Source organism: Argiope bruennichi, chromosome 2 (genome assembly GCF_947563725.1).
Source record: "Argiope bruennichi chromosome 2, qqArgBrue1.1, whole genome shotgun sequence".
Classification (NCBI taxonomy): Eukaryota; Metazoa; Arthropoda; class Arachnida; order Araneae; family Araneidae; genus Argiope; species Argiope bruennichi.
The window spans coordinates 2413135-2429515 of NC_079152.1; the positions used below are offsets into that span (position 1 = coordinate 2413135).

At 31.4% G+C, this 16381-nt stretch overlaps 1 protein-coding gene across 5 annotated transcripts in view; it reads left to right on the forward strand.

Moving 5' to 3' along the window:
* Nucleotides 1–2199: 2199 nt before the first annotated feature.
* The window catches only part of LOC129960609 (neural-cadherin-like), a 726863-nt gene continuing 712681 nt past the window's right edge, over nucleotides 2200–16381 (forward strand). For all 5 annotated transcript variants that reach the window (XM_056074153.1, XM_056074136.1, XM_056074161.1 and 2 more), the window contains exons 1-2: nucleotides 2200–2456; nucleotides 14654–15992. In XM_056074153.1, coding sequence (XP_055930128.1) covers nucleotides 14723–15992 — 1270 coding nt within the window. In that variant the 5' untranslated portion in view covers nucleotides 2200–2456; nucleotides 14654–14722. The remainder of the gene's footprint in view (nucleotides 2457–14653; nucleotides 15993–16381) is intronic.

The window sequence follows — 16381 nt, forward strand, 5'->3', positions numbered from 1 at the left end:
GCTTGGTACTCAATAACAAGTGAGAAAATACGTATTATAACAACGAGTTATTACATAAAAACTGGTATTGGTGGGAAAAGAAATGAGTTCACAGAACTCCGGGCCTATAAGGCTTTTTTTGTTATCCGGCCTGTCCTCTCGCCACATTAGGCCGGATACTCGGGAGTGTACTGTATTCCTAACTTTATATAATAATAACTTATAGGTGCATATCATAAATACTGCGTATTTATTAGTATGTGGGATGTATGTAAGAAGTTTAACGATTTTTTTTAATCATATCAAATACACATACATGTCTTCTTTATGCGTACAGTCTACAATAATAAATTTATTCTTACCAAAATGTTCTATAGAATTTCTGTACAGTTGGACTTTTTAAATTTAAATATTTATATAAAGGTACGGAGAATTTGACTTAAGCCTCGGGCGGCTGAAACCCATCATTCGCCACTGTATGCTTCACAAAGGAGAATAAATGTCTGTCTGCGAGCTCCGCACTTAAATGCCCCACGGGTTTCGAAATTCTTTCCTTTTCTTTGCAGTATTTTCAAAATCGTATAACTCCTCCCGTTGGTGTGGTGTGGAAGTTTGGAGAGGGGTTGCCGGCTCAGGTGTCGTCTTCTCATCTGACCGTGGTTCAAAATGACGAGGTCCGTCCCAAAATAGCCCTAGTACTGCTTTAAAAATGGGACGTTGACATAATTAAACTAAAGTAAATATATCGTACAATATTGTTCTTCCACTTCATTTAAAAGAGCTGTAAGTTCGAATTTATCCAAAATTAAACCAAGAATCGTTTGAATTTCAATTTTTTTTTATTTTTTCAAATTTATTCAGATGAGTTAGTTCCTTTTTACCTTTTCGTATATAAATTACAGAAAAGGATTGTAATCGTCAAAAAATTCGACTTGAAATTTTTATGAATCTCCACTCTTTTAAGCCTCCCTAAGTTTGATAAACACATTTTTGGAAAATGTCTGTTTGTGAAAAAATAACTCAAAAAGGCCTTGAGCTAGACTTATGATTTCTATCAAATTTCGGATGACACCAATTGAGAGGAAATTTGTCTGTTCGGCTATTCGTATATTAATTAACAAGATAACTACAAGCGAAAGATGCTAGATGGATAACATTCGGTACACAGATTGAATATCTTTAGTGTGCTTATCCTATCCTATTTTGAGCCGAAGCCGACAAGAGATTGGATGTCTGTCGGTCTGTACTTTCAGAAGCATGCGAACACGAAAACTCAAAAACGCAATGATTCAAATACATCAATGACTGCAATTGTAGGTTTGGAACAAAGTTTGGGTTCAGTCGGTCAGGAACAAAAAACAAATTCACCTTCTTGAAAGAGTATGCGAGAAAGTTTGGGGGGAAATTACTTACGGTGTTTTTTTCTTCTTGTAGCTGATTGATTGATTCACAAGTCAACTGGCCTGCAAAGTTTGCATGAGAGCAATTAGATTGCTATAAAAACATCACCCATTTTTCTTTTTAGCATTTTGCTTAAAACTGCCTTTTCGTTCACTTTTTTAAAATCATGCTCCCTGAAGGTTATACAAAATTATGGCATCCTGCTGCTACTTACAAAATCTACAATATTCATAGCTTTAAATCTCATTGCGAAGTTTATTATAGTTTATTTTTCTAAAAACATTTCAGAAAATATGATTTAATGTCTTGGAAGATTCAATCATTTCCTCGTGCCGGCCAAAATCACTCGTTATTCAGTTTAACTGTCGGAAAAGTTTTTAACATCCAAATATAATCCTAGTTTTTTAAATTAATTTATTCTAGTTTATTTTTTATTCGCATTCTTTAATAAAGTTATTCCAGTTTACTTTAATAAATATTCTGGAGATCTTGCAGTTTTCTATTCTTTTAATTTTTTGAATACACGGATATTACTGCTATTTAATGCTCATTTGTTCTGTGATGTGCTCATATTTTTGTGTCATTCATCGTCATTAATTTTATATTCCGAGCACTTCATCTTACTCTGGTTGTAAACCAGTGTATTCACTCAAGTTGAAATAACGCGCATGAGCAGTGACACATTAAAAACTCCTCTTAGGCTATCACAGCATGCTGTTCCAACAGCTTTCCGTCACCCCCTTTCATTACACGAATGAGAAATCCACCTTCGACAATCGAGTTTTTTTATTCTGCCCTTCGTTCGCGGAGTGGAGTGCACACCGGCGGAGGTGCTACGATTTTCCGCGCAAAATTCAGTCGCACTGTCCGGAAGTCGATCGCGATCAGCTTCCGGTCGATCTTCGATCCGGCGAAATCATCATTTGCTCCCTCTGGTGGTGGGTGCATGCGAAATTGTGCCGAAAAGGTGTCGCGAGGAGGTGTCTTTTGTGTGTTCCTTTTCATTACAAAAATCGTTTGGATATGTTTTTAGGCCTACCTCAGTTTTCTGCCAGAAGGATTATCGTTTGATACAAGTGAGTCTGATTTTCATCCGTTTCTTCTCTATTCGCTCTTCTTTAAGGATCTTTTTTTTTTTTTTCTTCATTTCACTCTTTCTCTTCGGCATCCTTTTTCCCGGTTACGGTTTTCGCAGGCGTGGGGGTGCTCCAGAGAGATGCAGAAAGGGATGGACCCTGTGAAAAGGTCGCCGATCAGGTGTTCCATTTCATATCAAAATATTTGCTTCTTTTCTTAAAAACAGGAATCATTTTAATCAGCTTTTTCATATATGAGTGCATTTCATTTCTTACAATTTAATTAAATTAAATTTCATATCTGTTTATTTGCTATGTTTCCTAGAACTAGAATCCCTTTCAGTTTACATTTCCAGTACAGTTTATCCATAGAATGGATCTTGCGCTAGAATAATACTCACTCACTTATTTTCATAACTGCATGTTATGAAAATAAGTGTTGCTAAAAATAATTTTAATTCGTCATACCTTCAAGTGTGAATTCACGGAAGATTTATTTCGGAATCCCTAAAGTATTCACCGTAACATTTATTTTTCGGATTCGAATGAAAATACACCGAAGGAGAGAAATTGAGAAAACTCCCTCTGAGGAAATTCGATTCACATATCAAAAATATTTTTTTCCTCTTTCTAAAAATGCATTTTAAACTATTTTGTTAATATTTCATAAATGTTTTGTGAGAAATGACAATCGCCGCTTTAGAAAACATTTTATTGCACACGTTCATTTCTTTTATCACAGTGCGATTTATGAATTATTATTAATTCTGTAACATTCTGGAGGAATAAATTTTGATGCCTAGAATTATATGTGGCAAATAATATTCATCCAAGGTTTGTAAAGAAGTTATTAGGTACACGCAAAAAAAAAAAAAAAAAAAAAAAAAAACTTTGAATTTTGTTCATTGCAATTGCATTAGATTTTTCAAGCATTCTTGAAGTTGTGATTCATTTTTAATGAACTCATCTTCTTTGTTTCAAAACTGTTCATCGATAGTTTTTACATTTATGTTTTTATTGTTTTAGATTTTATGTTTCGCGAAAGACTTTAAAAAATAAGGCACTTTTTTTGGTTGAAAAATTAAAAATTAAATTAAAATTTATTCATGAAATCCAGTTAAAGACATTTGTATTTTGTTTATTTATTTTACAATAAAATCTACAAGACCAAAGTTATTTTATATCAATGAAATTGAAAGAACCATTTGCTTTCCCTTAAACAAAACAATAATCCTGTAATAGTTGAAATAAATATTATGAGATATAAAATAATTCGTAAGCACTTCATTAGTTAAAAAATATTGGCATAGATTGGCGAAAGGGTGTAGAAGTATATATTCTGAAGTTTAAATTTAAGAAATTTCTACAGGCCACTTCCAGATAATTCAAACAAAATAATCATTCGAAACATTAAAATGAGTTTCTTTTTTGTAAATACTTTTGTAAAGTGAATAATAAAACTCTTGTGCAAACAAAACGGATTATTTAGGAATGCAAGTTAATCTTCAGTTTGCTCTCTCAGATCCGAACAATAACACAATATCGAAAGGACGCCATTTTACATTCATTTAAATCTTTTGTGTGAAAATAGAGCAAAATTCCATATTATGGTATGTCTATTTAACAGTGCATGTGCTATTTTTTTTTGTCGGATTTATATAATTCGATTAAACATATGTGATTTTTATAAAAATATGTATGCGATTATTATAAAAATGAATGCACGTTGTTGGAAGCTGAGTCTTGATTGAGATGTCTGAAGAAATTATTTTACGAATTGGAGAAATTTTTATTATTTTACGATTAAATTTATATCTGTAATGAATAAATATTGTTGCTTTCTTTTAAGATTTTTACATATGTATAATCCAAAACTGATGCAATACTAATCAAAGCAATAATACTAATAAAGCAATAATAATAATCTTAACTAACTTTTTTTCTCAAGCTCACTATTTTGGAATGATCACCAACTCAATCACACTCTTACTATTATTATTTTTAATATTTTAATACACCCGAAATGTTTAATGCTGCATCCTATTTGTAAATGGAGTCGTGTATGCATCCAATAGGGTTCAAGAGGGTGAACCTGTAGACTGAGCGTAACCTAGTAGTAACCAAATGTGGCATGTGATTACTCCTTGCGTAGAAGATGCTCATTAAAAAAAGTGTTTCAAAATTTGTTATTAGATTTTTAATTAACAATGAATCAAAATTTTTGGGTTTTTTCCCCTCAATAACTTCGTGTTGTATTATTTCATGAAAAACATTTTTTACATGAAATTAAAATTCAAAATAAGGTTTTGGGTAATGCCAATTTTAAGGTTTTGGATAATACAAATTTTATTCTAGTGCGATTTTTTCAATAATTTTGATAAATTTTACTGATGTTTTGAGTATATTTTACTATAATTTTAATAATTTTTGAAACAAATTCTTATTGCGACGATATTAAATGCATTTTATCATACAATTAAGAATTTTTTAAATATTATAAATGTAATGAAATGCATTTTTATCATAAGAACTTATTATCATATATTTTTATCATAAGATTAAACATTATAAGTATAATCTAAAAATATTACCATGCTATGATATTTTGAACTAAAATTTCGAATCTCGCTACTTTTTTTTCTTCCTATTATTTTTTATATGATTTTAAAGTATTAAATTATCTGTCTTAAAATTTATGAAATTTAAGAACTAAATCATCCGGTATCAAATCCAAACATTTGTATTTAAAGTGATTCTATTATTTTTAAGATAATTATTAATACCTAATATTATTGGATTTAGATGCATTATTCAAATACATCAAGGCTAATAATGTGGAATAACTCCAAGCATAGTTTAGCGTGAGGTAAAACGAAAACTGATTTTCCTCTTTTGAAACCGTAAAGAAAGTCATAAAATATATAGCGTTTCATTTTTCAGCTAAGTATCATAAAGTAGATGGAAAATAAGTTAAAAGTTTTTATTTTTATTTTACATAACATCGTTGAAATAGAAAAAAATTTATAAATCGAGATATATAACTTCATATATTGATGATAAGCATGATTTTTTTTTTCACTTTCAGGTATGATAGTTTAAAACAATAAATTATTTTTTTTAATTCACTTGCATACGATGATACAGCGCCTGATTTTTATTCTTAAAATATTTTTTGTTTAATCGAATGTTTTTGAATTCAGAAGGATGACGTTTCAAAACTCCGATTACGTTAAACCTAAAAATCTGGAATGGCCTCGAACCCAGTTTATTGTTATTTAAAAATGAATATTGGTATTTCCGTTTTGGAAACACGAAAGAAATTCCCAGAATAGTATGTAATTTATTATTTATTTTCGTTTAATAATTCAATTATTTTTTAACCAATATACTTTTTATATACAATAAGAATGAAATATATTTTAAAAAAATATATATTGTTTCTTAAAAATCATTTTTCTGTCACTTCTGAATAGCACATATGTATGGTTAATTCCTCATTTTTTTCAGTCTTATTATTGTAAATTGAATTGTGTTGATCTGCCTCATCACTCAAAGAAATGCCGGGTCAATAAATGTTGAACAAAATCTTTGTCTCGGACGCATAAAATGTTTGGTTTCGTTTCCGCACTGTTTTCTGTTTTGGAAGCGATCCTGTTCACGTGGCTCTTCATTTTGCAAAATTGTATTAAAGATAACCTTTTACCTAACAAAAAAAGTCCTGTGATTTCCCTTCATCGTTTAACAGCCTGAATTTCATGTATGTAAGGAGATTAGAGTGTTTTTAAATTAATTCTTTTAAATTTCAAATAATAATTCATAAAGTGAACATTAAAGTCTTGTATTTTATGAAAAAAGTTATTTTTTTTTTTTGTCGAACTTCCCCTTTATAAAATTGACAGTTTTTAACCTGCTTCAGAAATGTGTAATACTTATAAGTTTGAAATGTCGAAGGATTATAAATTAACTTTATACTAGTTTCTTTTGTCTACAGGTAATTTTATTATTTTTTTTGAATCTTTAAAGTAAATTTTTTTAAATGCAAGCGCAGATATATTAAATAACTTTCACTGTAGAAATAGGAAAAAAATATATTTAAGAAACTATTTATAGTTTTAAATGTCATGCATTTTACAAATTATACAATATTCAATATTTAGAAGAAATTATTTTGAGAAGAGTAAGATGGAAATAACTTCGCAGCAAATAAATTAAATTTCCTTACATATATAAATTTTTGAGCGATTTTGATTTTCTGAGCGAAACGATTTGTTTTTATTTATCAGTAGATTATCGCATTGCAGTGTATTTTCGCTTTGATACTAAACAAATATTTGCATTTTTTAAATAATTCTGTATTTTACTTTATAATGAAAACTTCACATTCATCCTTTATTATACTTATAGGGTGTTTCTAAAAGCGTGAGACAAACTTTAAGCGTAAATCAAGAAAACGGATCATTTTTGAAATGGCGTCTCAAAAGTGAAAAGGAAACTAAGATGCGGAGTTTTTTTTTCTGAGAATTAAGAAAAACGAAAAGGATATATCAGATGAAATTTACCACACAAGTTTATAAGTATATTTGCCATGTTGCGGACAATTTTATTATTCGTGCAGCTAGGTAGCTGTTGTGAATTCGTATTCCATTGCACCAATGATGTACACTCTTTGATAGGTGCATCCTTTACATTCCTTTAATCCACTGACAAAGAGAGCTCTTGGATATGACGCAAAAATTATTCATATCCTTCATTCAAAAGTTATTCATTCCCATAAATCTGAGAAATTTTTATTAAGTAATCCTTTGAGATGTGGTATAAATGATAAGAAATATTCCATAATAGGAGAGAATGCGAAACCTTTGCTAGATTTTCAGTATTCATTTTTTATTGACTTCGTATGCAAGTTCACAATTCTGTTACGAATGCTGAACTTAACTCTGCATTTATGACATGTCTTAAAATATCGAAATTTTCAATTTTCACTTAAAAAGATTCTTTAAGGAAAGAAACCCTTCCACGGTGAACAAAGATACTTTGACCTATTCTTTTTATGAAAACAAAGGTCTATGAGAGAAGGAATTTTCTTCTCATAAAATGATCAGATAGTTAATTTAATAATCTATCGATAAACTATCATACTTAAAAACAAGTTTTTTACATTTCGTCATTTTATAAAGTTTGTTCTTTTTAAAATAAATTTATTATGTTACTATTTAATGAATGAGGAACGCCTTTGCAGAATTTTATGATTTGAAAAAACGATTTTCATTATTTTCGGAATTTTTTTTCCCATTAACCATTTTTCTTGAATCGGCAAAATTATTTTGAGTCCTTTTTGTATTGCTTTCATTTGTGGGGCATTTTTCGTTGCCTGTAGGGCTACTTTTTCATGACTGTCTGTGATAAACTCTGATCTACCTCTACTTGTTCCTATTCGTCGGAGAGCTTCAGGGAAAGACTTCACATTTTCAGAACATGTTACATGGCATGTTTAGATTGATTGGACATGGGATCAGAATCTGTGTTGACGAAACAGCAGTGGCTGAATCATGCACGAGTTCCGGATGAATAATCAGCCTACCAGTGTTAGATGACAGAAACTCCTCCTCAACAAAAATATTCTTATAAAATGGAACAAATACTGTCACTTTAAACACTTCCATGATAAACATTAGTAAGCCAATTTATTAAATTATATATGGTAATAGGTTTACCACTATTGTCATGTATAATGTGCTAAACATACCAAATATAGTGTACTTTCAATATTACCATATATAATATTTTTAATATTGGTGTTAATATCAAGTTGTTTGTTCATTGTTTAGTTATAATTAGTTTTGAATCCATTAAATGCCCGAGTCGAATGTATGCATCCGATGATTATTGTGAGAATGAAAATATATGATATTTACACAAGGTTTTTTTTTTATTACTATTTCAGTAGCAGGAATAGGTGCGTGAGTTTCGTGCTTTTTAAGGAGTTCAACACCAGTGTAATTATTTCAAGACTTGGTCGGATATGATTGGCAGAGTACGATAAAAAAAAAGTAAAATTATAAAGTTATATAAAGCTCGAAAAGTGAAATAAAAATCGAAAAGTGCTCTCATAAAAAAAAACGGAAATTCAAAGTAATTTAAATATCGAAAAATGATTTGAAAGTCGAAAAATATTTTCGTCATAAAAAAGAAAAAAAAAAAAAATCGAAAAACCAAGAATAATCTAAGCCTTAAACCACCTAGAATGAAGATTGTGCAATATTGTATATCAAATCATACTAGAAGTACGCTTAAAACGAAATATTTTAATTTATGTCAAAACTTCTAATTTACAGAGAAATGAAAAACGAACATTTACATTAGGTTTCCCAACATTTTAATTTTCTAACATTATGATGGATTTGAAGATTGGAATGGAAATCGCTTGTGATCGGTCATGAGACCATGGGTCAAATCGCGATGGCAAACACAAATCATTTTCCTCATAATCTGAGAAAATGATCTTCGATCCGTCGTTTCCGATTCCTCTAAATAAGAGGGCCACGGTGGCCTGGTATTAAGGACTCTGCCTGGTATTAAGGTATTAAGGACGGAACCGGAATGTTGCAAGTTCGAGACCAGATTCCACCGAAGAAATGCCGTAAAAGTGGGTCTGGTGTACGCCAAATCCATCGGGGCGAAATGTCCTCCTGCTGTTGTGGTGTGGAAAAAGGTATTCAGGTGCCATCCTCGTCATCTGATCATGGTTCAAAGTTACGAGGTCCGTCCCAAACAATCCTTAGTGTTGCTTTAAAACGGGAATTATATAATTAAACTAATCATCTAAATAAGAATTTTTGTATCTTTGATCTGATCGAAGAAACAACACATCCTGTTAGTTTAAGGTACAAAAGGATATCGTTCCATATTTAAAAGTCTATAATTGACTTTTGGTTGAAAATATAAAAATTTGCAGGAAATTTTAATATTATAAAATCATTATTTTATTTAATATTTTTCTTAGTTGTATAAAAAATGCTGTGAGACAAAAGGTTTGGATTATAATACTTACTTTTTAGTAGTGAAAACAAATATTTTTATTCATCAAATGATGTTCATCCATTCATGTTTTTTTTAAATAGTAATCAGCAACATTAGGTAAGAAACTATCAACCAATAAAAGCAATCATTATGAAATTCAATTTAAAAAAAAATATTTCCTCTATCCAAATAAATAAAAGATACATTGCATTTAGAGAGCGCTAATGCTGCTGCATCTAAAACACAAATGGACTTCACCAAATTAGAAATAAATCTTAAGTGCAACAATGGAACCAAAAAGAATGAAATGATGAATCCTGCCCGAAGTCTTTTACAAGGGTCACCCTCAGGCAAGGACTCAAACCAGGAATTTTTTCTGTGAGGGGTCTGAATTTCTTCCAAAATATGGATCCCTAGTGACCCAAAAGTCTCAAGAAATGGAGGTTTTGGAGATAAGAATGAGTATCATAAAATCAAAGAAATAAATGACATAATAATAAGAATAATATTATTTCAAAAATTTTAAATCTAAGCAAGACCACAATAAAATTAAATTAAACCAAAATACAAAAAGACCATTTAATAATGAAACTAAAAACCATCAATAAAATATAAAAGCAAATAACATACCAGTTGAAAGTAAAAATGCATAAAACTTTCTGAAGAAAATGAACCTATCAATGCAGACCCACAATGTTAAACTAAAATCAATTTTCCCGCGTTTAAAGTTGCATACGGCTACAACGCTTGGACAGTGTCTCGTGATCATAAGAAATATATTGAGCTGTGTAAGTGTCATCTATTGAGTTAAAAAAAAAAACCAAAGTGAATAAATTAAACAGCACATCTTTACTTGTGAAAAAATAGAATATGTTAGAAAATAGATATACCTTCTCTTATTAAAACTTCTATTTTGCAAAAGTTTTTGAAAAAATCATTAGAAGTTAAGTTTTTAGTGAGTTTGTTTGTTGCTTCAATATAAGAAATTTTGTTATTACAAATTTTTTTTAATCCTGTTAAATTGTGTGAAAATCAATTCTTTGAAAACTTTAGAGTTTAAATTAAAATGGGTTAGAATTTAATTACGAAGTTTAATTACTTTATGTTTTATTACTCCCCTGGGATAGCCTGGTTGGTAGGGTGTTGGATTCGCATCCCTTGGATTGTGAGTTCGAAACCCGCCGCCCCCCACCAGCCGAAGACTCTCTGTGTGTGTGGTGGCTGCTGCACATATAAATATGTCGTGGGCACAAAGTCCTCCAAGTTGAGGCAGTACCACTGAGGTACTAGATCAGAGGTGATCAATCTCTGATTCAGATCTAAATTACGATTTGTGGAGGAGTGAATGAAATACATGAATGAAGTCCGCCCCGTAAGAAGGGTTTTGACACATGAGTAGCTAAGACGTACTCTTGGTCCTAGATGGTGCTACTGAAAAACAAGAGACGCTCTCTAGGCTTAAAAGGGATGACTTCGCCAGCGGGCTTGTCTGTGACAAGTGCCATTAGAAACAATAACATTACTTTGAAGTTAACATTACTTTTATCGTAACTATAACTATAATCTTCTAAAGTTTTTCCATGAGAAATTTCTATTTTTAAATCCAGATAGGTAGCTTTGTGTTTAATTTCGTTTTTTTCAAATAAACTTAAACCTTTTGAATAATAATCAATTACAACATAAGAATTATCTATGTTAAACGAAAGTAAGTCATGAATATATCTCCAAATCTTTTGGATAACAATCAATAACAACATGGCATTATCTATGTTTAACAAAAGTAAGTCATCAATATATTTCTAACCGTTTATTAAATCATGTTTAATTATTTTTTTTTCATAGTAATGTAGAAAAATACTGGCCAAAGCAGCTGGAAAAAGCTGTTGGAATTCCCTTTACTTGTTTATAAATATTAATTCCATTAAAAACGTAATTTTCGGAAATATTAAATTGAATTAATTCAAACCAGTTACTTTTTGTAATAATATCTCTATATAAATATTCGTCATATATATAAAAATACAAACATCTTTTAATTTTTCATGAAGTAGATTGTACAAATTTTCAAAATCATAAGTATTAAGTTTATTAATATTGTTATCTTTTAGGTCCAGAACTTTTTTGTTATTGTTGATTATAAAGTTATCCTCGCCTGTAATTTTATTTAGAATAATTTTTAATTATTTAAATATTCAGAATAATTTTTAAATATTAAGTATTTTCCCCATGTAATAATTATAACTGCCAGGGCTACAAGTTACAAATCTAAAATTTAATGTTTTTTTAAAGAAATTTTACTGTAGGGAACAAATAATGATAGCTTAAAGAGCAAATCTTAGTTTTTTTTGTTAACGAAAGCCAACTTTCTTTTATCCAATTCCTTTTTCCGGTACTATTTAACATGTATGCCGAATAAGAGTTATATTCATTAATTAAAAGTTCTTTATAGTAATATATACAAATTAAACAGAAATTAATTACTGATTTATCTACTACAGTAATAATTAATCTCTCTTTTTAAATTTTTAAATTTTTTTTAAATGATTTGTTAAAATAAATTCCTTGTTCTTTGGATCTGCCACTATCCGAATTAATTTTAGTCTTAATTTCCTCTAAAATTCTCGCTTTCTTTCCTCTGAAACCCTCCGAAGGCCAATGGTATTTCCTAGATAATTTAGAAATAAAAATATCAAAATCTTACCATTAAAATTTGTTTAATGTTTACTTTTTCTCTCAGCCTAAATTTTGTTCCCTTTTCCATTAATTCTTTTAAAGAGCTGAAATCAATAATTTTTAAAATTTCCTGTTATGACATGGCCTTTATCAGCATCTATATAATCTTTATAAATTTCTTTGTTACAATTGCAGTCTGTTTAGTTTGTTATCTAAATTTTTGCTATGGCAATTATAATCACAAACTCGTTTCCTTAAAGTTGTCGAATAACTAAATGCCATTGAAACAGTTGCATTATACTTTATAGAAAAAAAAAAATGTTTCTTTTTTTCATTTTATGATTAAATGGTCTTTTTTGTAATTTGGTTTGATCCAATTTTATTGTGGTCTTGCTTAGATTTAAAATTTTTGAAATAATATTTTCATTACTATTGTGTTATTTGATTTTATGACAATAATTCTTATTGATTGGTATCATTGATTGCTTTGATTCTTATCATCGAAACCTTTATTTCTTGGAATTTTCTTATGTGTCTTGGTCATTACTTATTCTTCTTGGGTTATTACTTTGGACGAAAATCAGACCCGTCACAGAAAAAATCCCTGGTTTCAATCCCTACCTGAGGGTTACCCTGGAAAAATTCTTCAAGCCGGATTCATCGTTTCCTTCTTTTTGGTTCCATTTTGCATTTAAACTTAATATTTATTTCTAATGTAGCTAAATTCAGTAACTAATAGTAAATATTTGTACTAAACACTAATATATGTACTACAATTGAGCTTGTTAATATTTTTCAGTTTGACATAAGTCATAAATAAGTGATCAAAAGTACAACACTATCTTCTACGCAAAAGACTTTACTGCTGGATCGTTTTCTTTTCTGTACTCATTCTTATAAAAAAAAAAGTTTGGTTTCAGCAAAAACGTTTTTGTAATGCAGTGAATAGTGTAAGGCTTGTATAATGGTATGAGTTATATGACTATCAAGATTTGAAGGTTAAAAGTATTTTGCTAATGCAGCCATTAAGACCAAATTTCATGAAATATTTCATTGAAAACCTGAGTGATCAATTGGCTAGTCGCCAGAGATGGCTAGTAATAAATATTATAAAAAATATACTACAGAGCAATGTTTTATTCACGCCAAAGTTATAGATAGCCACATGGAGTAACTTGTTTGCCCTTTAATACTTCCTACTCTCTCTTCTGAAAACTGTGAGAAGGGGGGGGGGATGACTTGGAGTCTATTGTGCTTAAGAAATTCTTATGCGGTGAGTTTTATTCACTTTTAGCTTTGAACTGAAACAACTCAGCATGATCACATTAGAAATCACTGTGAATGGTTGCAGTGAAGGAAGAGATAAAAGGAATATTTTCCTCGTCACTTCACGTTCTCATTATGTTTTCTTAACCATCTTATTCAACCAAAAATCCTATTTTTATAGTTAAAAGTTGATTTATTTGGCAAAAATACAGCACTATTTCTGCAGAGATTGTATTCAAAATTAAAAATTCCAAAGGAGCTGACTTTTTTTTTTCGGGAGGGGTCTTTGCATACTCTCACTAGGAAAACAATCTCTCTCTCATGCTCTCACTTGGAAAAAAAGATTGTGGAAATTATGTCAGTTCAGAGTTAACTGTAAATGTCATCATATATAACTATTTTGTATGCGGAATATAACAAATTGAAAACTGAAAGATTGAAATAAATTGCAAAAACTGGAAATCTGTGCGAAAATATATTTGGATAGGAAGAGATGGCATAAACTTAATGGAACGGTCATGGCCTGTTCTAGGCTGTAGCACTATAGAAGAAGAAATAAATTGCAAACTGCTACCATTTAAACCAAAACATTAAAAGTATTAAAAAGTTGTAAGATTAAATCTGCGAATTCCTATTAGTATTAAGTAATAATTTGATGTCCACTCTATAAAAGTAATTCTAGAAATTTTCACCAAGTGCAAATAAAATTTTTCAACTTGCTTGTAGAATTATATTTTTCTCAGGTTTAAAATTCTGTAGAAATTTTTATTTTATATTATTTTTCTTTAATTACAAGATGATTCCCCTTAAATACTGGACTATATTCGTTTGGTCGTGCCAATTAGAACTTTTAGGAGCATAAGCCTATTTTAGATTGTTTTATTAAAATTAGTTTTCTTTAGTGATTTTTCTTATTACAAATTCTTTAAGTTCTTAGTAAATAGTCTGAAGATTTTGATATTTTTTGCGACTTTAAATGTCTTCAACCTTTAAACTCATTTTTCACAATCCTCCTCTGTTATCTGATGCTTATATTGTTCTGTTATGCAAAGGCTTTTGTGTACATTTTGTTTTGTATTGTGTGTCTTATGTTTAATCTCTAATAGGAATTTGTTTTATTGCGAGGTTCACATTCAAAAACAATAAATAAGATTTATCGTGTATTGAATATTCTTATTCAAATAAAAAGAGATAACTTTATTCAAAAATTCACTGATACAATGTTTTTTCTCTCCTAGGTGGACACATGTAAATACCCGAACATTACTTCCCATCTTCCTTTGCCAAGAGAGAGTGCAGGTGGAATCATGAAGACCCTGCCTCTCCTTCTGCTCCTCTTCGTCTGTCCTCTCACTCTGGGATCGGACCTGGCTTTCAAAGGGCACGGCTCGGACATCCCCGTTTTGCGTGTCTCCGTTCCCCACGACGCATATCCGGGCTACTCTATAACCAGGCTGAACTATCGAGGGCAAGCGTTCTCATTGTTGGAAAACGAATTCTCCTGTCTGTTCGCCATACTATCTGATGGTTTGCTTATGCCAACTGGAGACATCAGCCACCTTGCTGATTCACCACCTTTGACCTTGGTAGTCAAGGAGGATTCCGTGAATGGAACGAAGGAGCAGATGGTGGTGGTGCACGTTGTGGATAGAAACAGGTTGGTGAGATTCACTCAAGATGCTTACAGCGGCAGTGTGTACGAGAACGAGCCGGTGGGAACGGTGATTGAAGGTTTGGACCGACTCTTCGCCACCTCAGACCCCCATCATCCAATGGTATATACCTTTGTATCTGGCAATGAGGGGGATGCCTTCAGCATTGTGCAGCCAGTGACGAACTTGTCAACCCCTATCCTTGTTCGTACAAATAAAATTCTCGATAGGGAAGAGCAAGAAGTTTACGACTTGGTTATCCGCGCAACAGACGTCGAGGAAGCCAATTCTGCTGACGCTACTTTAACTATAACTGTGGACAATCTTAATGATAATGCCCCAGTGCCTGATAGGACAGTCTATGAATTCAGAATACCCGAAGATTTGGAATTGTATTCCATTGTGGGTAACGTAAGTGCGTTTGATGCTGATGGGGACAAACCAGTGTATCATCTGGTGTCTCGCCATCCGGTTTTTGCAATCATCCCCAAAACTGGTCAGATCTTGCTCATAGCTACACCCGAGCTCAAGACCTACAAACTGAGCGTCCGGACTCAGGACACGGCCAAACCTCCGCGAGTGAGTGCGCCGTTTTCTGTGTACGTGGAGGTCTACAGCGAGGAGTTACTGCCGGAGGAAGAGGCGGACCTGTCCAACGAGATAGTGCCTGTTCGACAGAAAAGAAGTGTTCGGCCGACCAAGAGTTACGAGTACAAGGAAACCGACGGCTCGAAGCCCGGGAAAGTGATGTTCCAGTTGGATAAGAAGCACCCACAAGAATCTTACAAAATGGAAGGCCCCGTTAAGTGGGTGGAAGTGGATTCGTCCGGAGACGTCAAAGTGAAAGAGCCTTGGGACTACGAACAGTTGGGCAAGGAAAAAACCATCGATTTCTGGGTATTTGTGACCGGACCTAACATTAACGGTAAGTTACAGTTTTAGCATTTTTTCAATTCTGCCCCACCCCCAATCTTTCTCAATCTCTTGAAAGTTTCGTTATCTGTTTTATTATTACTTGACACCTTCAGACAAGTAACAATTGATTCACAATTTTGGATTTTTTTTTGCAAATTTAAGGATATGGCTTTTAGACTCTTAACCACTTTTGATATAGTTTATCTGTGGAATGAGATATTGTTCACATACTTACTTACTTAGTGGGAACTGCCAGAACGATTGGGTGTTCATCTCATTTGTTCATTAATGCTCCGCTCATTAGAATAAATATTAGATTGCAAAAAATGGTTAACTATAAATGTAAATGTGTTATTGTTTCATAATGAATTTCCATGAAAAAAAATGCATGTTAATGAA